Genomic DNA, 23,897 nt, shown 5'->3' with positions numbered 1-23,897 from the left:
CCTTCCTGGGCCTGGTTTCACGGAGCCCCGCTGACATCTCCGTGATAGTAACAGCTGCCTTTATCGAGTGCTTACTGCGCTAAGTGCTGCACTGGCTCTTGTGGTGGGCTGAGTAGTGCCCCCCACCTTTCAGAGGTGTCCAAGTCCTGCTCCCCAGAACCTGTGAGTATGTTGCCTTACCTGGCAGAAGGGATTTTGCAGATGTGATTAAGTTAAGGATCTACAAATGGGCCAGTATAATCACAAGATTACTAAAGTGAGAGGCAGGAGGGTCAAAGTCAGAGAGAGAGAGAGTGGAAGTTGCTACTCTCCTGATTTTGAAGATGGAAGGGGCCACAAACCAGGGAATGCAGGCAACCTCTAGGAGCTGGAAAAGGCAGGGAAACAGTCCCCTCTGAAGCCTCCAGAAGGAACACAGCTCTGCCACTACCTTGATTTTAGACCCATTTTCTGACTGTTGACCTCCAGGAAGAATAAATATGTGTTATTTTAAGCCAGTGAGTTTGGGGCAATTTCTTATAGCCGCAAGGAGAAACTAACATAACTCTCATGATAACTCTGTGAGGTGTGAACTATTATTACCCCCATTATATAGATGTGGAACCTGAGGGTCAGAACAGTTAAAATGACAAAACTCCCCAGCTGGTGATCTAGGATTACAGATCCCAAAGCCAGTGCTCTTAACTATTATATTTGCTTTGCACTATTCCAGAAGAACTCAGGGCTAGCTCTTCCATGTTGCCTTTCACTGTTAATGGTAAGACTTTCCTTTGTTTTAATTCCTGCACTCCCCATGCCTGTCCTAATTACCTTTGGGTATTCTGGTTTCTGCCTTCCCCAGCATGGCCAGGTACTTCCGGAACAACTTCATTAACCCCCACATTTACTCCAGAGGGATTGCTAAACTCATTTTTTGCTGGGACTTCACTGTCACTCACCAAAGTGCTGTAAAGCTGAAACAGAAGAATCTGAGCACAGAGATCAGGGTAAGGAGACTTAGCTTCATCCTGCCCCTGCAAGACCAGTCTTCTTTCCACCTTCAGGATGTCTGTAACTTTTCTTAAAGTAATAATGAATTACTTTTTATTCCCCATGACATTGGGGAAAAAATCCAAAACTAAAAATATTTTAAATGCCCAGTGCTGGTGATGGTGTAGGGAAATGGACATTTTCACATAACATGGTGGCTTTGTTATTGGTACAAGCTTGCTGGAGGGCAGTTTGGCAATTTGTATCCTGATCTTTTTATATCTTGGCCTCACAGTTCCAGGTTTAAAATTTTATCCAGTGGTTTTTCAACTCGGGGCAGTTTGCAACTCGGGACATAAGGAAGCATCTGGAGGCTTTTTTGGTGGTTACAACTGGGGGCAGGTGTCCACTGCCATTTAGTAGGTGGAGGAGGCCAGGGATGCTGCTGAATGTCCTGCAGTGCACAGGACAGCCCCTGCCGCCAACACAGAATTATTGGCTGAAATGTCAATAGTGCCAATGTTGAGAAACCCTGGTCTATAGAAAAAAAAATTTTTTTAAAAAAAGCAAGCAGAATTTATAAACAAAGCAGCTTTGACAAGATGATTGCATACGTTAACTTCTTCCCCGGTGCAGAGACCTGGCCTTACTCTTCAAGCAGGGTCTGTGCCTTGGTCTGTGACCTCAGTCTGTGACCCCAAGAGCATCTCTGTTCCTCTGAAATGGAAAAGGTGTTTAATGAGGTGATGGGGGTTCTTGCCCGTTTGAGATTTTCCCCTAGGTCTCCTAATCCAAGTTTTTCGTGAACTTCCCCCACCCTCTCTCCTGCGGATGTGTGTCTCTGGGAACAGCGAGTATTTGAGTAGGGAGGGTCTTTCCTGACAGTGGAAGAGGTCTGTGGGTGAACTTGACTTCCTTGTGTTTACAGGAGAACCTGTCAGAAATCCGTCAGGAGAACATCAAGTTAACACTCAATCAGCAGCTGGCCCGCTTCTGTGCCCACCTGGCAGCCTGGGTTGTCTCCACTGGAGTGGCCGTTGCCTGCTGTGTAGCTGTTTATTACCTGGCTGAGAACAACTCAAAGGTAACCAGGGAGGCAGGAGCTCCAGAGTACAGAGCATAGAGAAGCAGGTGATGGGACAGGATGCTGGAGTGGGAGAGTGGCGGAGAGCCCACCACTCAACCCGTGTCCGTGGCCAGGAACATCGGCACCAGCGGGAAGCTTGCTAAAAAAAATGCAGAATCCTGGGTCCCTCCCTCCCGGCCCACGGACTCAGAATCTGCATCTTAGAAACACCCCCAGGTGATATGTGTGCACACCTTAGAGTGGGAAGCTCTGGGCTGGTGGAGAGATGAGAACTTTGGCCGTGGACTTGGGATCTGGTTCTGGTTTCTTCGTTTATTATTATATCCCTAATACCTCGCATAGGCCCTGGCACCGAATGTCTACTCAGTAAGTATTATGAACTGATGGAATTGTTTGAACAATTGCCCACTGTTTGAACATCTGCCCTGTGCCAGGTGGGATCAGCCTTCTGCCAGCTCCAAGGCTCACATTCACTGGCAACTACCATTTCACATGAAGAGTGACCCCAGCTGTGCTGTTTAGCAGCCCTGGGGCCAGACTTTCCCTTATTTGGTTTCACTTAATTCTTGCCACATCTCTGTGGGTTACGTGATAATCTCCCCATCGCACAGATGGGGAAGGAGGCTCAGAGAAACTATGCGTCTGGCTCCAGACCTTGTAGCTTATAAGCATGGGGAGGGGGCATCATTTGAACCCAGATTGCTCTGGCTCCAAAGATGCGGCCGAAAGTGAGAGTAGTGCTTTCAACCCATCCAGAGGTGGATGGAGGCAGGGTCAGGCCTGGGAGTGGGGAATGGGGAATGGGACATCAGGTAAATCCCCTGGAATCTCTTACTCCAAGGCCACCTGGCGGAGCGGCAGCCCAGGCTTCACTCCAGCCAAACGCCAGGGTGGTGTCCACATAAAGGCAGGGGCACTTCTCTAGCCCAGATGCAAAGGCGCAGCATGGGCTTGCAGGGCTCCCCGTCCCCTCAGCATCCAAGGATAGGCAAAGCCTGGTGAAGTGAACAAGGGCACACAGGAGATGGGAGGAGAAATTCCACGGTGATCAATGCTCTTGTGCCATAGCTTCAGCAGACTCAAGGTTTTGCTCCAACAACCAGGAGCACATTCTCATTTTCCCAGACCTCGTAGTAAAGAAAGTGAAGTCACAGGATGACTGTTGGAGCTCAGGGCCGTGAGTCAGATGCACCTGGGTTCGAACCTGCCACTTCCTAGCTGAGTGACCCTGGGCAAGCATCTTCACGTCTCTGAGCATCAGGTTGTCCATCAGTTAATTCTGTTAACACCAGCTGGGTATAGTGAGGATTACAGCAATCATGTGGGTAATTCTTGGCTCAGGGTAAGTGCTGGACAAGTGGTACCTTAATAGCTAACCTCAGAGGAGCCACTTCGCATCATGGGGGGTGGTCTTCTGAGTCAGGCAGAGAGGGGTCCAGGCACAGTCAGCCATTTGATTCTCTCCCTCCATCCCCTGCAGTTCCTGGAGAACCACAGAGAACCCGGGGCGGTGCTGTTACTGCCTTTCGTTGTGTCCTGCATCAACCTGGCTGTGCCTCGCCTCTACTCCATGTTCAGGCTGGTGGAGCGCTACGAGATGCCGAGGCACGAAGTCTACATCCTCCTGATCCGGTGGGTGTAGCTGTCACTCCCGACACCAGCCTCCATTTTCAAGGAGGGAAATGGGATGGGAGCTAGAACGAGTTACGCTCCAGTCTCAAAGTTCTGTTTTCCAGAAAGAATTTTAGAAGTAAAGTGTGTTTTTATGGTGTGGGTTAATAGCCCCCAAATCCAAAAAGCCTTGAGAAAATATAACTATTGAGTACATCTGCCTTTTGCTCAGAGAAATGGCTCATCTTTTCCAGTTGCTCCCAGCCTGAGGTTTAACACAGTTCTCAGTTATGAGGTGTACAGATGGGCCGGTTGTGCACTGCACAAATGTTCTTGGCTAAGGAGTTGTGTGAGGACTGATATCATCCAGTATTCCCATGAGTCAAACTGAATCAGATTCCCAGTACCCACTGAATCAGCCAGGAGGAAGAGGTGCGTTTTTATAATTCAACAACCCAAATGGAGGTGGAGTGAGCCCTTTTGGCAATTCACTGTCTCCCACAAAGGCACCGTATGTGCTAGAGGTGACCCCACAGTTTTTATAAAGTATGAAACTACCCAAGTTGTGTTCTTATTGCTTCTTGCTGGCTAGTTCCCGGACCAGTTCCTGGTTACGTTGGTGTGTAGAATGATAAGGCTATACGACGTAGATCAACTTTCCTTACTGATCAATTCCAGAGCCCTTGCCTTACCATGGCCTCTGAGATCTGGCTCCTGGCCAGCTTTCCAACTTCATTTTCTAACCTCACCCCTCCTTCCTCCATGTCCCCAGCCTCACCACCTTTGATTGTCCACAAACATACCAGACTGCATTCCCACCTCTGGACCTTTGCACTGACTATTCCTTCTTCCTGGAATAGCATTTCAATGCTTATTTAAATGTTTATAGTTTCTTCATACAGATCTTACACATTTCTATTACCTTATATTTGTAACAAGGATATTTATTTTTATTTATTTTTTAAATATTTTTTATTGAGTAATAGTCATTTTACAATGTTTTGTCAAATGTAACAAGGGTATTTAAAACACATGTATACATTGTTTTATTGGAACAAATTTTATTGGAATGCAACCACATCCATTGTTAACATATTGTCTGTGGCTGCTCTCCTGCTACACCTGCAGAGTTGAGCAGTTGGGACACAAACTGTATGATGTGCAAAGCCAAAAGTATTTCCTGTCTGGCCCTTCAGAGAAAAGGTTGGCTGACTTCTAAGATTAGTGTTTAGAGTTAATCTATATATATATTATTCTTCTGTAGAAAAAAATCTTAGCAAGCCTTCATTTTTACCTACCCTTCACCTCTGGGTGCCTTCTCTCTATGGTTAGAAACAATTGGGCTTTTAAAAAATTTGTAGTTAAAAATATATATGTATAATTTGCCATTTTAATCATTTTAAGTGTACAATTCAGTGGCATAAAGCAATTTTTAATTCTTTTCTTGTTGAAGTCATAAAGCAATTTTTTAAACATACACATTATCCGTAAGTTTCATTGGCTTCTTTGCTCACCGGTGTTTGTTAAATGTGTCCTACTTACAACCTCTTTCTTTTGTAAGAGAAGATGAGACATCCTTTTAGAGTAGATCTGGTGATGGTCCACTTTCTAAGTACTTCCGTGTTCCCACGTATTTTTTATTTTGCCTTTCTATATGAAGGTGGGCTTGCATGGGCCAAAGACTGTATTCTAACTACCTCTTCTGAGGTCTACAGGTGTTGCTTTGAGATTTTCTGACATTTAGCATGGTCAAATAATTACCCAGCTGCCCTTTCCAGACCCTTCATTTTGGCCGTCTCTAAGCTCCAGGCATCCCTGGAATTACTGCCACCTCTGAGGCAGTCTTCTGCCAAATTTGTTTTATTTATTTATTTTTAACAATTTTTACTGAAGTGTGGTGATTTACAATGCTAGTTTCAGGTGCATAGCAAAGTGATTCATTTCTTCATTGTTTTTTAAAGTGCGGTTATCTCCAGTCTTACTTCTCCATCAACCCCCTTTCATCTTTTTATCTTTCTGTCCTTTATTTCTGCTTTCTGTATTCCATAAATTCCTCTGCACTTCTGGTCTGTTCATGGTGACTTTTTTTGTTCTCCACTGCTTTATAGATCATCTAGCTTTTAACTCTGCTGTCATTTCAATAGAATTTGGAGGGAGAGGTGGTAGGTATGTATGCTCGGTGTGCCGTTTTGATCTAAACTGCTTTATTTAATTGGCATCTTTGCTGACCATGAAAGAGGTTAACTGTCTTTTAATGTATATTAGCCCTGTGTGTTGCTTCACAAAATATTCAAAATGTCTACATTCAGAGAAAATGGGAAATCTCAGAAATACACAATCATTCTGACTTATGACAAGCTTTTCCTGGCTTAGAAGAGTGTGTTTTCAAGTTTAACCTGGAGTTGCCCTACAGTAAAGCTATATAAAGTTTTGACACCAATTCTGATGTGTGGGATTTTCCCCACACCATCAACTAATTCTCCAGTACCAGCTGGGTGTCCTACAATTCAACTCAATTCTGACATGATCTACAGTGGAGACAGCACCAGGCCCCACAGGTTAAGGACTCCGTCCTAGGAGACCTCTCCTTCCTCCACTTCCAATGCCAGTTGCAAATCCATGTTGTCACCTGGCCTCCTGACCGATCAGCTATAGATCGGAGGTTCCAGTGACCCCCTCCTCAGGTTTGATTAATTTGCTGAAGCAGCTTACGTAACTCAGAGAAACACTTTACTTACTAGATTATGGGTTTATTATAAAAGGATATAACTCAGGGACTGACTGCCAGATAGAAGCGATGCAAAGGGCAAGAATGGGGACGGGGTGTGGAGCTTCCATGCTCCCTCCAAGAGCTCCACTCTCCCCAAATAGCCAGCTGTTTACCAATCTGGAAGCTCTCTGAAGCCCTTTTGGGTTTTTATGGAGGCTTTATTACATCGGCAAAGATTGATTAAATTATTGGTGATTGAACTCAATCTCTAGCACCTCTCTCCGCCCTGGAGGTGGTGGGGGGGCTGAGGGGTGGAACTGAAAGTTCAGACCCTCTAATCACAGGATTGACTCTCATGGCAACCAGTCCCCGTCCTTAAGAGAACCAGAAGCTTCCCAATAGTCACCTCATTACAACAACATACACTTTGTTAGTTCTTCTCAGGAAATTCCAAGGGTTTTAGGAACTCAGTGCCAGAAAGGGAAAGAGGACCAAATCCATATTTCTTACAATAAGTCACAATGTCACGGTGTACTCTGGCATTAATCCAGTAGAGGGTCTACTATAAGCTAGGCGTGGGGCAAGAGGCTGGGTGTCTGGCACCGAAAGACAGATCTGGTCCCTTCCTTCACAATGTCGTCAGGTTAGTCGTCCTCAACTTTTAGCATGCACCGGAATTACCTGGAAAAATTGCTGGGCCCCAGCCCCAGAGTTTCTGGTTCAGTAGATCTGGGTGAGGCTGGAAAACTTTTCCTTTCTAACAAGTTTACAGATGATGCTGCTGGTCTGGGGACCACACTTTGAGAACCACTGGTCTAGTGGCACATGATTCTTGGCACACATCCCCTGCCACCCCAACCCGCAGTGGCTTAGCACACAAAGGTTTATTTCTTGTTCATGCTCCCTGTCCATCGTGGATTGGCAGGGGGTTTTGCTCATGTTAGTCACTCAGGGATCCAGGCTGAGACTGTAGCAACCATCTCAAATATTGCTGATCACCACTCCAGAGGAAAGACTGTGAGTCCTGAAGGCTCTCATTGGCATTTAAGTGCTCTAGCCTAGTAGTGACACACAGTGACACGCGTCACTTCTGCTCACAACTCATTTACCAGAGCTAGCCGTATGGCCCATTCGACCACAAGGGGGCAAGAACCTTCATCCTACCATGTGCCCCAAAGGAAACACTGGCCAAGAGCACTAATGACTTCCATGGAGGGTAATGAGAGTTGTTTTCTCTTCCGTTGTTTAGAAACATCTTTCTGAAAATATCAATCATTGGAATTCTCTGTTACTATTGGCTCAACATCGTGGCCCTGGCTGGTGAAGAGGTGAGATTTCTTTGCTGTTTTGCCTTAAGTTTGATTTCTTAGCCTTTGACCACCAGGGAGGAAATGACTTTCTTGTTTCTCAAGAGTTCCTGCTTAGAGTATTAGAACAGATATCATGTTATTCTTCCATCTATCTGTCCACCTACTAGCCATTTATCTATCTATCTACCCATCCATTCATCCATCCATCCCACAGTCTCTCCATCCAACCATCCATCCATCCATCCGTCCGTCCATCCATCCATCCTTGGGCTGTACGTCTGAAAATTTCCTCTCCTCATTCAGCAAAATCTAAAAGCTCACAATCCATCAGCTCATAGTACTGACTTCCTACAGAGGTAACTGATCTGTCAGTTTCATAAACTGACTAATTCAACCTTCCAGTTTGTACTAGTCTGCCAAACCTCTAGGCCACTTTCTTAATCAAGCAGATATTAACTGATTTTTCATAAAGTTAATAAGCAAAAGGAGTGGAGGCATTGCCACCTCCTGCTCCCCTTGGCTGAGAAATGGGATCCAGAGGGCATAGGACAAAGATGAGAAGTGTTAAAGAGGAGAGGTAGTGAGATGGAAATATTTGGGCACATGAGAAAGGCAAGCCTTAATGGGGGAAGGAGGAGCACAGAAAGAGAATAAATACTCTTGAAAACAAACTCAACCTAAAGATACATTTCTGCTGAGAGTGGGTCTGCTTTTCTGGGCGCACAAGGACTCGCTCAAACTAAGCCAGCAGCCACGTCCTCACGACACAGGGTTGCCAGGCACAGACGGAAACTGAGTGGAGGCAACAGCCTCTTCCCACATCCCAACTCTTGTTTGCCTTCCAGTGTTGGGAAACCCTCATTGGCCAGGAGATCTACCGGCTCCTTCTGATGGATTTTGTGTTCTCTTTAGCTGATTCCTTCCTGGGGGAGTTCCTGAGGAGGTAAATATTTGTCTGTCTTGAGTAATTCGCACCTGATGTTCCAACCAGAGCCACTGTCTTGGCTGAGCAGGAAGTACAGTTCCCTTATGTACTCTCAGTGTGCGTTGTTCTAAGTCCACCTGCTGTCCTTTGAAATATTGTTTTCTTCCGAATTAACTGATATTTCACCTTGACCTGACGTTCCTGTTGTCTGTCAACGTTCATTTGGTTCAGCAGGTCCTTAATAACCTTCTCTAGATAAAACAGTTCTAGAAATTCAACACAGAAACCAAGAGTCATTTGAGGTCTTATCCACCATACATAATTTTAATAATTCTAGTGTGTGTATATTCCTCCAAAATTTTCTATGCACATACTACTTTATGTGTGTGTGTGTATACTATATAATTTTCAAAGACAAAAGTGGGGTAACACTGCAAATTTGTGGAGTTTGCTCTTACTAATCTTATTACGATGCCTTGGCATCTTCATGTCCATATACGTGGATGTATTTCATGGCTTTAACTGAATTTAATGAATGCACTAATTTTTATTTTAGACCCCAGGTATGCAGAATTAAGGCAATGTCATCACTGGCCCATGTGCGGCCCTGTTTTATTTCCTTTTCATTTATTTTGTAATAACATGCTGAGCATCTCATTCCGAATAGACACTTAGTTTTGCAAGCTGCCCTAGTGATAAGGTGGCATGGCACAATGCTGGTTCTTTCCTTAGTGGGTAGGTTGAAAGCCAAATTTCCTCACTCAGTCTGCCCAAACTCACTTTTAGTCCAGCCTCTGTCCAGAGTCTGGACATAAATGTGACATTTTTTTTTTTTTGACAGCATTTTTTTTTATTGGCAACTCCCCTGTATGAAAAAAATCAAAGTAGTCCCAAGTGTCTTCAGAACAAATGGAGACTTAGATTTCCTCCTTGTGAATTTAGAAAACTGAGAAGCACCATTAATTCAACAGTGGTAACCAAAAGCTGAAAGTTTTTCGGTTTATTTGGGTTGAGAGGTACTAAGTTTTTCTGGTCCCTGAAAAAAAAAAGTTTTAACAAGCAAAACGTGGTATAAACAAGACAATAGGTGGGATAATTTAAATAATTATCTCATTTCAATAATACCTATTATTAATTCATAATTAACCATCTATTTAAATAATGGGTGGGGTAATTAAAATAACGTTCTCTAGAATTTTTTTGAACCACTTCAACAGTGTGAATGCATTGTGTTAATTCCATTTTCCCTTCAATTCCCTCAATCATTTCTTTGAAAATGTTTTATATTTGGAACTTCTCAAAAATTTGCAAGGGAACTTACGACTTACTCCAAATGGGTGAGGATCTCTTTTGTTGACTTTGGGGACCCTTTTGAAGCAGGAGGTTGATGGTTTGGGTACTAACTTCATTACCTTTTCCCAGAATCATTGGGATGCGACTGATCACAAGTCTTGGCTTACAAGAGTTTGACATTGCCAGGAATGTCCTGGAACTGATCTACGCACAAACTCTGGTGTGGTAAGTTTTGAGAATCTTTAGTTTGCCCAGCGGTTCCCGCCTGACCCAGGACTCGGAGTTGCAGTGGCAAGCCCCAGAATCTGTTGGTTTTCACAGTTGCACAGTAGATACCAAATCCAGCCAGTCTGAGAACTGTGAATTCACGTCCCAGACTATTCTTTGCCTTTATAAGGGCTTCAGCCAAGAATCAACACAGAGCAGGGATCCCAGTCTGGATGGCCCCAGGCCGTATCCAGGCTGCAATTGTGTTTTGCTCATCTGATGCAGTGCTTTTTCTAAAAATTTGAATTAACCACCTGTATTTAAGAATCAGAAGATGTCACATAAAATTTAAAGTTTCTCACTTCTTTCCAAAAAAAGGAGAGATCTAAACCATCTCCCATTATGGTAACTGGCTAGGCCTTGAACTGGGGTGAGTGGCTTCAGTTTGCCACAGTCCCACCTTGAACTACTGTCTCCCCAACACTGATTTGCCATTTCTTGTTGCCCTTATGCTGTTAGTTTTCTCATGGTAGAAAACTTCACTTTGTATCAATCACTCAACAGAAATGGGACCCCTAGGTTAGGGCTGGCTGAAGGCCACCTGGGGGTTTAATGGCTGTGTGGGCAGCATTCTCTGCACAATCCCTTCTCCAGAGCCGTGGAGACTGCAGATGGTGGGCATTTGCCTGGTTTGCTGTGTTGGAAGCAGTCTCCCTCTGAATGAATTTTCCAGGGTTTTGATAACAAAGTACCACAGACTGAGTGGCTTAAACCACACAAATGTATTTTCTCACAATTCTGGAGGCTGGAAATCCAAGACCAAGGTGTTGGCAGGGTTGGTTCTTCTGAGGCCTGTCTTTGGCCTGTAGATGGCGCCTTCCCCCGCTGCCCTCTTTTCCCTCAGTGTGTCTTCTAGCGCCCACCCGAGTGAGTTCATTTTACCTTAATTATATCTTTAAAGGTCCTGTCGCCAAATACATTTGCATTCTGAGGTACCTGGGGTTAGGATTTCAACATGTAACTTTGGAGGGACACAGTTCAACCCCTAACACCCTCCTTCCCTTCCCCCTCAACAGCACATATCTGCCCCGCATTCCCTTTGTCTCCCCTGATGTCCGACACTGTCTCTCTCTGTCACAGGATTGGAACCTTCTTCTGCCCTCTGCTGCCCCTCATCCAAATGATTACTCTTTTCATCATGTTTTACGTGAAAAACGTGAGTCCATCTTGAAGTTGGGAGCAGTCAGCTTCGCTCAGTCACACGTGGCCCAGCGGTGGCTGGAGCTGGGCGTGGGCTGTGCGGACTGGGGAGGTTATGAGGAGGCTGGCGTCTGGCTGGCGTGCACCTGGCCTGCTCTTCTGGCCACAGCTAGGAGGCGACTGCTTCTCTTTCTTCAGATCAGCCTGATGATGAATTTCCAGCCTCCGAGCAAAGCCTGGCGGGCTGCCCAGATGGTGACTTTCTTCATCCTCTTGCTCTTCTTCCCGTCCTTCACTGGCGTCCTGTGCACCCTGGCCATCACCATCTGGAGGTAGGAGACAGCAGCCTTGGGCTGAGGTTCTAGGGATGGAGGGATGAGTGTTATAGAGTGTAGGTTTTATTATTCTTCAGGTATGGTGAGGCCAACAGATCAGGAGTCGACTGCTACTGAGAAAATGACTTGTGATGGTCACAGGATCCCAAAGGAGGGGGCGCACCACACCATGGGGGGCCACATGGGGAGGCACCAGGGTCTGTCAGAGGCAGAGGGAGTGAGCAGTAAATGTGGGCAAAAGCCTTTTTCGTGATTTCATTGGGGAGGAAAGGGCAAGGCAGGGTAAGAAGTCTTAGGAAGGACTAGTCCGAATAATTTCAGTAGGCCCTGGGGTGTAGGGGCCATCTGGAGCGGTCTAGTCCCTGGCCCTGGGGTGACTAGGGCAGGGGAATGGTGGCCCAGAGTGTGAGAGCTGGAGAGAGGAGGTAGGGGGTGGGATGTGGGCTCATTAGCCCTGGGAAAGGCAGTCTCTCCAGAGTCAGTAAGGCCCCAGATGTCAAAACATCAGAATCAAAAGACATGCTTAATGCAGTGTTTAATCCAAGTTTCCTTGGTAACCAACAGATGCTATGGCCAAGGGAGGCAATACATCTGAGTTTGGTGACCACCCATCAGGTGCCCCCAGCCTTGACTGGCACAGCTTCTTTCCTCCTCAAATTGCTGCAGCTTCCCAGATGGGGAGAAACCAGTTGTGCACATGGAGAACAGAACTTCCTCTAAATGAACTGAAACGCCCCTTCTGATCAGGCTCCCCCTTACCTCTCCAGTCTCACCCGCCTTGGCCCCATCCTACTCCAGCCTCATGTCATCTCAATCTGTTGCTGGGACCTTCGAGCCTCTCCCCACTCGGGGTTGGGTCCTCTGTTGGAAGTCCTTTCCCCGCTCCCTTTTCTTGGAGGCCTTCTTTCCACCTTCCGGTTCTCAACTCAAAAATCACCTCAAAGATCTGACCTTCAGGACCATCCTCATCTACCGTCAGTCCCTACCTCCTCTCTCTCTCAGGGCAGTTTCTCTTCTTCCTTTTCTAGTTCATAGTCAGAAATGCCTTTGAATCTGTTTAATTTATTCCTTGGTTGACCATCTTTCCCACTGGAATGTAAACCTGAGAGGGCAGGCATGACGTCTGTCTTGTGTACTGGGGAACGTCTAGGGCTTAGCCTCTAGCCCAGTGCCTGCTACGAGCGCAATAAACCCCTGCAGAATGAACGAGCAGGTGATCACACAACAAGGGAGTTGATTTTTAGGTTACTTGTGGAACTGGAACCACGAGGATCTCGGTGCCTTCAGGGAAGACTGCCCTGTTCCACGATGTCCTTGCAGCTCTCTCTCTCTGTTTACTCTCTTTTCTGTCTTCCTTGCCAGTTCCTTGTTGCCTGCTAGTTCCTCCTTGTTCATAACACCTGACATCATGTGGCCATTACTGCCACAAGTCCAGCTTCCATAGATGACAAGCTCCCCTCTTTGTATTTCTTAGTTCAAGTTCCCAAGAAAGAGGGTCTGATCGCCCCAGTTCATCTCTTTGTGCCAGGACACCAAGGAGGTCACTGCCTGGTCTTTGGATAGGTTATGGTTGGATCAGGTGATACCCCTGTCCGAGATCGGGTTCTCACAATACAGGTCATGAGTACAGGACACACCCACTGAGGCTGTGAGCGAGAGGGTTTCCTTTGGAGGAGGGTGTGGGTGGAGCAGGCAAGAACTGCTGTTTCCAGCTCCAGAGCCCAGAAAGGACACCCTGATTCTGGAATGAACTGTACCCGAGTCTCACGCTAGAGGTGTTTCTCTGTCCCTTGTTTTACCAGATTGAAACCTTCCGCCGACTGTGGCCCGTTTCGAGGTCTGCCCGTCTTCATCCAGTCCATCTACAGCTGGATCGACACCCTGAGTAAAAGGCCCAGCTACCTGTGGGTGGTGTGGATCTACCGGAACCTCATCGGGAGCGTGCACTTCTTCTTCATCCTCACCCTCATTGTGTTGTAAGCGGGGCCCCTTGGAAAACGAGTGCGGGAAGCACCTCACTTACACGGCACGTGGATGGCGTAGGGCTGTTTGGGGAGAAGGCAAAGACTACAGCGTAGCTCGGCCGTGGAATTTTTCTGAAAGTTATTTAATATCTTTTGTGCTTTTGTTTGTGTGTGTCTGTTTTATGAAGAAAGCAATAGCTGCTCTGCCCTCTATTAAGAAGTAACATGAAAAGGGGAGGGGATAGCTCAGTGGTAGAGTGTGAGCCTAGCAGGCACGAGGTCCTGGGTTCAAGCCCCAGTTCCTCCGTTAAAAACAAACAAACAAACAAACAAACAAAACTAATTATCCTCCCCCAACAAACAAAAGAAATAATATGAAAAGAAAAAGAAAAAACTGGATATGAGAATGCTTAGGAAAATGACATGTGATCCTTTCTGGGGTTGTGATTATGTTAAAAGTGGGTTGGGCATGATTGCTCTATGCAGGTTAGTGTACTTTTATTTGCAGATTCAAAAAAAAAGATTTCTGATTTCTTGTGAAAAAGTAGATCTGCCAAGTCCGGGTCCATCTTGCTGCAGGAGCAGCTGGCTGGCCGACCGATGGTTGCCTCTCTTCAGAAGCCTGGTCCTGATGGCATCTGAGCTTGCAGCTCACGTAGGGAGACACAACTCAAAAGCACAGACTAGTGGAAGCAGTCCATGTCAGTTGTGGAGTAACCCCGCCACGAGGTTACAGAGGGCAGTGATAAGACGGACAGAGACGGGCTGATTCGCAGATATAGTTTCCAGGCTGCAGAGGGTGCTAGAACCTGGGTCTCCTGGCTCTTGGTTATGCTCCCCCTCCCAACTGTGGGTTGCCCTTGGCCTCCTTAATTAAAACAGGGAGTTCTCCTAGTGCCTTGCTCCTCCAAATTTCTAATTCGCTGGGGAGCTTGCTAGAAATGCAGGCTCTCAGGCCCTACCCCAGACCCACAGCATCAGAATCTGCATTTTAACAAAGTCCCGGGAAATCTGCATCACACTGAAGTTTGAAGAGCACTGACCAGATACACAAACTCTGGCTGCACATTAGAATCATGTGCATTTACAGGGAACTCTATTCAATATCATGTAGTAACCTATTATGAAAAAGAATATGAAAACGAGTGTATGGATGTATATGTATGGCTGGGGCGTTACGCTGTACGCCAGAAATTGACACAACATTGTAAACTGACCATACTTCATAAGAAAGAATGCAAATTAAAAAAAAATACCAAACTGAAAAAAGAAAAGAAGAATCATTGCATTTAAAAAACACTGTTAAATGTTCTAGGAGGGGTGGGTGGAGCTCAGTGGTAGATCACATGCTTAGCATGTGCAAGGTCCTGGGTTCAGTCCTCAGTACGTCTACTAAATTAAAACAACAACCATAAAAATACTGTTAAATGTTCTCATTACAAAAAAAGAAATGATAATTATATGATGCAATAAGGGCGTTAGCTAACACTATGGTGATAATCATATCGCATTGTGTAAATGCATCAAATCAACACAGTTATAGACCTTAAACTTACACAATGTTATAGTCAATTATATCTCAATAAAAAATAAAAATAAAACTAGATCGTGGCAAAGTTTGCACAACTGTATACATTTATTAAACCTCATCAAACTACGCTTAAAATGAGTAAATTTTGTAGCACATAAGCTATGGCTCAGTAAAGCAATAAAAAGAAGGAAAGTACTGATGCTCGTAAGAAGCTCAATTAATCGATCTGAGGAAGGGCCATGGCCTCTCTGGTGATTTCACATGCGGAATGATGAGAATCATTGCTGTAACGTATTTATCCTCTAACTCATCCAGACACAACTTTTCAGGAACACTGGCTGGGCCAAAATCCATTTGTAAGCAAATCTACTGGTTCCTTTGAACTCAGCTGAAATTGGTAGACTGCAAAGCATTGGAGAAAATGTCTGCCATTCTTCTTGTCTTCTCTTCCAGAATCATCACTTATCTTTACTGGCAGATCACAGAGGGAAGGAAGATTATGATCAGACTGCTCCATGAACAGATCATTAATGTAAGTCCTGTTGGACCCCTTTGTGATCCTCTCCCGTTTTTAATATTTTGTAATGGAATTTTCAAACATACTCCAAAACTGAGAACAATACAATGAACTCCTACCTTCCCACCACCCAGCCCTGAGAAGCGTCAGCAATTGTAGACTCTTGTGTCGTCTACACTATCCCTTTGCTGTGAAACCCTGGATTATTTTAAAGCAAATCCTAGCCTTTGTTTATATGATTTTATCTGTAGACTCTTCTATATGCCTAAGAGATACAGACTTTTAAAAAAAAATAACCACAATACCAATCATCACACTAAAAGAATATCTAATAATTCCTTACTGTCCTCTTAGAGCCAGTCACTGGTCAGATTTTCCCAGTTGCCCCATTGTCTTTTTACAGCAGGATTATTCAAGTCGAAATCTGAAAAAGTGCCACAGGTTACATTTGGTTGATGCGCCTTTTATGTTTCTTTCAATCTATAACAGTTCGCACCTCCCTCTTCTCTTGCCATTTCATGCTAAAGAAACCCAGTCATTTGTCTTGTAATAATTCCCGCATTCTGGATGTGTCTGATTTGCAGCCCTGTGGTGGTGTTAAGCATGTTTCTTTTTCCTTTGTATTTCCTATAAACTGGTGGTGAAATTTAAAGACCTGATCAGGTCCAGATCCAACTTTGTAGCTAGGATACCACGTAGATGACGCTATATGCTTCTTACAGCTTCACCTTGAGGCACAAAAGTTCTGATTGTCTCTCTTTTTGTGCTGTTAAGAGGGATCAGTGGGTCCATGCTTGGTTAGCTGACCCATCCTTTATAAAGTTCCCTGTTAGCCTCTCACCTAATGGGTTTAAGATCCATTTATTCCATTCAGGATTACTATATAGTGCTACTCTGATTCTAGAACTACTTCTGCATATATTAGCCGGAATTCTTCTATAAAAGAAGAATTTTTGCTCGTCAACTATTTGATTACCTTGAAATACAGTTTATAGAGGAAAGGCAAGTAAATACATGACTCTTTCCCTTTGTTTACTTGTTTTCAAAATGAAGAGTTGATACCTTAGTGTATTTTCATGAGCACTTACTGGTGCCTGGCATTGTGGTAAATGATGAACAAGAATTCTTTTTAAATTTTAACTAGTCTCTCTGGGGCACAATCATTCCTTTAACCTCTATTTTAAAATTAAGGAAACTGAGGTTTATAGAGTGAAGTGTGCTGCCCAAAGTCACAGGGCAGCTGTGTAGTGGGATTTGAACCAGGAAACTCCAAAGTTTATGCTCTCAACCATGATGCAGCTTTACCTCCCTGAGTCAAAATCTTACAGAAGAATTTCAATTACTAAACATAGAAGGAATGAGGGAAATGGAACATTGTCACGAAGCAAAATACTGCGGTAATAATCGTTTCAAGCAAGATCCACCAGTGGATGCTAAAATTAATGGGTGAAAGTTGCAGGAGAAACAAGGGCATGGGAAATGGGATTCACCTAGACTGGACAGACCGTCAGTGGTGCTCGCTGACCCACCTCAGCCCTGGTGGAATCTACCACTCTCTTGTCTGCAACAGATTCACAGGAAAGTGGTTCACCCTCCTGGGGAAGGCATACGCCCTTCCCTTGTTCTCCTTCCCAGTTCAGGAATTATTTATCAGGGTCTCATCCATTAACACAGATAACTTTGCCAAGTGAAATATATTTGATGTCCTTAGATTCAGAGCTATAAGCTTTGACATTCCCAGTGGGAGGACCAGGCAGATCCAGGAAATGCTGGGTGTGCAGACAGGGTTCTGGGGCAGAGGGCATGCCAAGAGGGGGATGCTCTGAACCATCTGTGCTGGCCCTCAGACAAGAGCATGTAAGTTGCTCCTGGCAGCAGGCTACTACTCAGTCTGCTGGGAGAACTGCGTTAGAGGAGAGGATTACAATTCAGGAAGGCTATGGTGGATAATTTGGTTTTGCTGTGAAACGTTTCTTTTTTTCATTAATAGGAAACATGGCTGCGGTCTCCATCTAATGTCCGGGACCCTACCTGCCTAAAACTCAACCTTCTTTCCATCATTTGCTTCTCAGCCCCACATCATCGTTCATCCTCCATATTTTTATTTTTGATTTTGTTTTTTTTTTTTTCCTTGGCAGGAGGGCAAAGACAAAATGTTCCTGATAGAAAAGCTGATCAAGCTGCAGGATATGGAGAAGAGAGCAAACCCAGAAAGGAGAGATGTGGAGGTGAGCCTGGGGGCCGCCTTGGGGTCCCTGTGACGCAGATGTGCCCTCCTGTGAAAAGTGCATCAGGGAACTAGAATCACATAAGGGCACTTTACTTTCTGTGTCTTAACATTTTTGTATTTTTTATTTAAAGAAATAGCACACCATCGTTCACCACTTTCAATGCCTGGCGGTGTTCTAAGTGTGGGGGTCATCGTGGGGCTTGCACCTGCCTTTCCTGTAACCCAGCCATACAGAGGTTTATCCCACTGAGATGAAAAGAGCCCTGAATCTCACCGCCTCCCCATGTTAATGCTTTAGTGTGTATTCTTCCAGATCTTTCCTTCTAGGTATCTGCCAACACACATGCGTCTGTTAACGTTTTTGTTTATTCATTTACTTATTGCCAAAAAGGGGCTACATCATGCACATGGTATCATAACTCCCCCTCTCCTCACTTAATATTGCATATCAGGCATTGTTTTAGTTTGTACATATTTGGACATTTGGGTAGTTTCCATGTTTTTTTTTAAATACTAGAAACAATATGTAATGAAACATTTTTGTTATAATTGTTTTATATGTTTTATCTGCCACAGGCATGCATGTGATAATGTTAATAGATATAACTATATCATGCTCTTATGATTTTTATCAAGTTCATTCTTATGAAGCGGGTATAAGAGCTGTCTGGAACCCTGCTCTAATTCCAAAGCCCCTGCTGGCTTCGTTGGTGTCCTGGAAAATCTGGATAAATAGTAAACCCACATTAGTTCGAATGCTACTAGTTTGGGAATTTGTGATCTTATCAGAAGAGACTGCCGTGTCATTGACTCTCTGCACAAATTAATACCGTGATTTAGGCAAGAGAGCTAGAGGCCCAGCTCTAAATCCTGTGAAAGCAGGGGCCACATCTGTACCTCTGCAGCCCCAGGTCCTAATATATTACCTGGCGTCATGTAGACACTCAGTAAATATCTGTGAAATTAATGATGAGATGAATGGAGTCACTGTCCCTAGAAAAATGAAACAAAACATGTTTGACATTTCTGTGGCTTAACCTTGGTCTTAATCTGTCACTCTTCATTTTAAAATGGTGGGGGCTCACAAGTCTTACGATCTATGCAACAGGGTCCGAAGTCTGTATTCTTTCCCAGCGGTGAGGTTTCTTGCTTTCTTCTTTTTCAGCAGTTGGGCCCTTTGCATGTCAGGGAGCATGACGCTGCTCCAGGTGAGTAACCAGCTGGCACTGGAGGAGGCCTGACTCATCAGATGACCCGCCCCGAGGTAGAGGGTCAGAACTGCTCCCGCTGCAGTCCCTCATTCAATGGCAAGAACTGGCCCAAACTGGCTTTAGTAAAAGCCCAATTCTTGCTTTAGGTGTGGCTGGAAGCAGAGGCTCACAGCATGTCACCAGAACCTGCTTTCTTCCTGTTGGGGTCTTTCCATGTTACCTTCTTTCTCAAATAGGCTCTTCTTGATAACAGTGACAGCTTTATCAGCTTCTGGTCCCTTCTCAGATTTAAGCTCAGTGGGAAAGAGACTCAGAATTCTCACTGTGTTTCATTGGATCTGACTGGGTGATGTACCCACCCATGAACCAATCAATTGCTGTGGCCATGAGACTGCAACGGTTTCATTGGCCGGATCTGAGTCCCATCTGTGTAGATACAGGTGGTATGAACAAACAGAACCTCAGGGACTGAGAGTGGAGAAGGGTGGCTTCCTAAAGAAAATCTGTGGCTGATGACAGAAGGGGAATGAGTCTTGGGAAGGAAACAAACAAACCCATCCATCTTTTTGGGACAGCGTTCACTGACAGCACCCAATGATGGGAGTTCATGGGGGGAGAACTGAAGAAACTTAAAAGGAGGCAGGAAGGCCTGAGAAACCGTGGGGTGTTGAAAGCCGGTTTGGTCTTTCCCATGAGGGATGAGGCAGGGTCTGTGCTAACTTCTCTTTCCTGTATCAAACCCAGACCTGCGATTTAGGCGATCAGTTCAAGAAGATAATCCAAAGGTCTGAAAATTTTTGTGGAATCCAGACACCAACCAAATGAGGAAAGAAGATAAAGATGGAACGACTTCTTCCATGACACCTGGGCCTTTAGGAGCTTCCCAGAGGAGGAATTCAAGCTGTCAGCCAGGAGTGGAAACTGACTACAGTATAAATACTAAAGCGAAGTTGGGCATTCCCTGCTGGCTTTTCACTCCTGAATTGCTCATTTTTTCAAGACAAACTGGAATTTTCCAGTAAAGACTGTGGCACTGTTTGAACGAGTTGACAAAAACCTGGGAAGAGAGAACATGAGAATGATGTAGTTTATCTTTAAGAGATATGCATACGAATTTTTGGTCCTTAGGAGTCTCTCCTCCCAGACAGAGCTCCCAGACCTGGCAAAGGTTTGGAAACTGGTACTAAGACAAGTGGCCCAGCTTGAATAAAAATGGGATTCTCAGTCAGGGATGTGAAGCCTCTGAAGTTTGGAACCTGCATTTGTTTGCGACTTAACTAGAAACATCCCCGTGTTACCCAAAGGTGAAATACAGCTAGAAGCCTCGTCTAAAATGTATTCCTTAGTGAGTACCTGAGTCTTTGGGATTAGACTGGGGCAGGGGTGTGGACTGGGACTCTGCCCCTGTGGGGTTTTATACATGATCCTCAGAGTCTTATGTTGAACCAGACATGAAGCCAGCGGTGATATGTGGAATACAGTTATATGTATGTGTCTCTGTCTGTGTGAGTACATATGCATACATACACTTAAAAAGCATTTGTGTGTGTGTGCAGATTTGCCAAGTGATTCACAAGGCATGTGACTGTACTTAAAACTGAAGGGTCCAGCAGAAAAGTGCAATTACCAAATTACTTGTGGGGAGAAATCTCCTCTTCAGTAATCACTATCATGAAATCTAATTGGAACTGAATTTTGAAAACATTTCAGATGAATTTGAAACACAAACATCCAGTCGGTGCCCAGTCATTGACTCGCTTCTTCATTCACTTATTTATTCATTAATTCATCCGTCAGCTGAATTAAGTTCTCTTGGTATCATCTTTGCTAGTGGTTGCCAGCAGTCCTCCGTTTTTCATTCATTCATTCAACAAATATGTGCCAAGTGGTGGTGAGCAAGTCAAGACACAGTCTCTGCCCTCATGTGCTTTCTGTCTAGAAAATCAATTTAGGCAGGAACTTAATAATTACAAAACAACTCTAACACACGCTGTGAAGGAGAAGCTCCCAGGGGACTATGGGAGACTTAACTCGTCTGTGGAGCTGATGTTCAAAGCGACTTTCCCTGCTCTCTGTTATCCTAATGCTGTGTGTGCTGCTTTGGCTCCTACGTTGAAATGTGGGCTCCCTCTGAAAGCACCGTTTTTGGTTGGATTAGGACGCACCCTAATGGCTTCATATTAACTTAGTCACATGTTTAAAGGACTTGCCTCCAAATCCCGTTACATCCCGAGGTACTGGGTGGGGGTTAGGATTTCAGCGTATGTATTTTGGGTCAACACAGTTCAGCTCGTAACTGGGATCAACTCACCTCCAGTCCCGTCAGGGCCTCTCATCAGGCAGCGGCGTTCTCAGTGCTGGCTGCACCCGGGATGGCACAGAGAGGTTCGAACCACCAGGCCCAGATCCTGCTCTAGACCAACTAAATCAGGCATCCGAACTTTGCCCTTAAAGCTCCCCAGATGGTTTCAGTGAGGACTACTGAGCTAAGATCTCGAGTTGTTCTTTTTGAATGTGCTTGACCATAAAAGCCACTTGAGGCACTTATTAAAAGGGGAGCTCAGAATACTGCGCCAAAATCTTCCAGGGGCATTCTCCATCCTCTTCTCCAGCCCTTATTTTAATTAGCTCAGAATGATAAAAGCAACACCTTCTTCCCAACAGTCACCTAAAGCTGGGTAACCCCTGCAGTTTTAGTATTGAAAAAGGGTAGCCTCTCTTGCATTTTTACGGGGACTGACCCTTCACGTGGATGTCGTTGATGCTGCGAAGTCCTGAATCTTCATCTCACTCTAGGTCTGTATCCAGTTTCTTCAAGGATACTTGGTATCCCACAACTGGTTCTGTCATTTATTGTCTACTATATGATAGGCACTGTAATGAGCGCGGGGAACGCTTCTCATGAGTGAGCCCTTGCTGTGGGTCAGACAGGATGCTAAGCCCAGGTTTAGAGTGTGAACTTTGGAATTATATAACCTGGGCCTGAATCCTTATCCTATTACTGTTGTGTGATTTTAGGCAAGTTATTTAATTTCCCTGTGTTTGGTTTTCTTCACTGTAAAAGGGATTATAATGGTACCCACCTCATAGTGTTGTAGCGGAGTAGACACACAGAAAGCATTTGAAACAGTGTCTAGACTTGCAGACATAGTAAACAATCATATGGTTACTGGGGAAAGGGGGTGGGAAGGAATAAATTTGGGAGTTTGACATTTACAAATGTTAGCCACTGTATACAAAAACGGATTTTAAAAAACGTTTCTTCTGTATAGCACAGGAAACTGTTCAATATCTTGTAATAACCTCTAATGAAAAAGAATATGAAAATGAGTATGTGGAATATATGTATATATATGCATGACTGGGACACTGTGCTGTACACCAGAAGTTGTCACATTATGACTGACTGAACTTCAATTTTTAAAAATAGCAAAAATAAAGAAAGAAAATGAAAGTGTCTAGTTCATGGTAGGCAGTCAATAAATGTTATTAACAAGCATTTTACACATCTCTTTCCTTTAATCACAACCACCCCCTGGTGTGGTACTAATGCTGCCTCTATTTTAAGATGAATTAGGGCACTAGCTATATGACTTGTCCAGGGTCATACAGGTAGTTATCAGGAAATTAGATTTAACTTTCTCTGATGCCAAATCCTGTTGTTAGCCCCTTTACTAAGCCTTCAAAGTAAGCGCTTAATAGTACTGAACACTTTCTTTCCTGATCTGAATTCTCTATTCTTCAAGGCCCATGACCACCTTAGCATAGGATTTAAGTCCCTAATTGGGTCTGGCTGAGTCCAGTGCAATATGGATTTGGGATAAAGGTCTGGAGACAAGAGAACTCCTGGCTCTCAAAAAGTCTTCGCAGCACAGGAGGGATGCTGTGGATGCTGAGCTGTGCCCACAGGAACTCCTTCCCTGTCAGTTGCTGTGTGGTCTCTGAGGACCAGAGGGGGAATTCAGTCCACGGATGTTTTCTTTGGTTACTTTCTCTTCCTCTGTCACTCCAGTCATAATATGCCATGCAAGTATATGCAGTTTAGATACCCATTTATTGAATCTTTGTCCTTCTGTTCATTTTAAAACTCAAGAAAATTTCTTTGTAAACATCCCAAGCCCGTTATCATCTTCCTGCCAACACTAACTGTAGCAAAACTCAGTCTGCTTCGCATCATCTCGCTGTGTGCGCTGGTGGCCTAGCTGCTGCATGGGTGAGGCTGGTGCCCATCAGGGCTCAGGAGGGAAGTCATGACTAAGCTGCGGGCCTGGGATCAAGGCTGCAGATGGGGCTGAAAGGTGGGTGTGGGCAGGGGGCAGCGGGGGAGGAAGCTAGAGGAGAGATAGCATTGCAACTTTTTAAAGACTCAACTTCATTTTAAGTATTGCTACTTAAGTTTAGAGAAAGACCCCTGGAAGCTCAGGTGGGAAAGAGCAGAGCTGGGAATAAGGGCGCTGCATTATATAGGCAGACAGGGTGAGTGGTTCTCTGAACTCAGACTGAGCCAGATTGGAATCCCAACTACACCAAGGAACTTGAGACCCTGGGTAAGTTACTTTTACTCTGTAGTACTTTGGTTTCCTTCTCAGTAAAAAGGGATTAATACCTCTGTCAGATTTCTGTGAGGGCTACTTACAATAATGCATGCTAAACCACTCAACTTCCTGGCCAATGTAAACAAGAAGTCTGAGTCACTGTGGGATCAGGCTCTGTGTCACCGGCTGTGTCACTTCTGTGAAGACCCTTCCCTCCTATGGTTTCAGTTTTCTCTTTTGTAAAAAGAGGTCCACGTTCCTG

At 44.7% G+C, this 23,897-nt stretch overlaps 1 protein-coding gene across 5 annotated transcripts in view; it reads left to right on the top strand.

Moving 5' to 3' along the window:
• TMC5 (transmembrane channel like 5) overlaps positions 1-22,599 on the top strand; it is a 61,262-nt gene extending 38,663 nt beyond the window's left edge. For 4 of the 5 annotated variants that reach the window (XM_074346263.1, XM_074346265.1, XM_074346262.1 and 1 more), the window contains 13 exons: positions 842-986; positions 1,898-2,053; positions 3,537-3,688; positions 7,627-7,705; positions 8,533-8,630; positions 10,035-10,130; positions 11,253-11,328; positions 11,511-11,644; positions 13,450-13,623; positions 15,596-15,674; positions 17,798-17,887; positions 19,055-19,097; positions 19,845-22,599. In XM_074346263.1, the coding sequence (XP_074202364.1) occupies positions 842-986; positions 1,898-2,053; positions 3,537-3,688; positions 7,627-7,705; positions 8,533-8,630; positions 10,035-10,130; positions 11,253-11,328; positions 11,511-11,644; positions 13,450-13,623; positions 15,596-15,674; positions 17,798-17,887; positions 19,055-19,097; positions 19,845-19,891 (1,369 nt within the window). In that variant the 3' untranslated portion in view covers positions 19,892-22,599. The remainder of the gene's footprint in view (positions 1-841; positions 987-1,897; positions 2,054-3,536; positions 3,689-7,626; positions 7,706-8,532; positions 8,631-10,034; positions 10,131-11,252; positions 11,329-11,510; positions 11,645-13,449; positions 13,624-15,595; positions 15,675-17,797; positions 17,888-19,054; positions 19,098-19,844) is intronic. The other variant, XM_074346266.1, reaches the window with a different exon arrangement.
• The last annotated feature ends 1,298 nt before the right edge of the window (positions 22,600-23,897 follow it).

The sequence above is a fragment of the Camelus bactrianus genome, chromosome 18, assembly GCF_048773025.1.
Source record: "Camelus bactrianus isolate YW-2024 breed Bactrian camel chromosome 18, ASM4877302v1, whole genome shotgun sequence".
Taxonomy (NCBI): domain Eukaryota; kingdom Metazoa; phylum Chordata; class Mammalia; order Artiodactyla; family Camelidae; genus Camelus; species Camelus bactrianus.
Note: the sequence above shows the minus strand (reverse complement) of the source record. Positions and strands in the feature narration are given on the sequence as shown.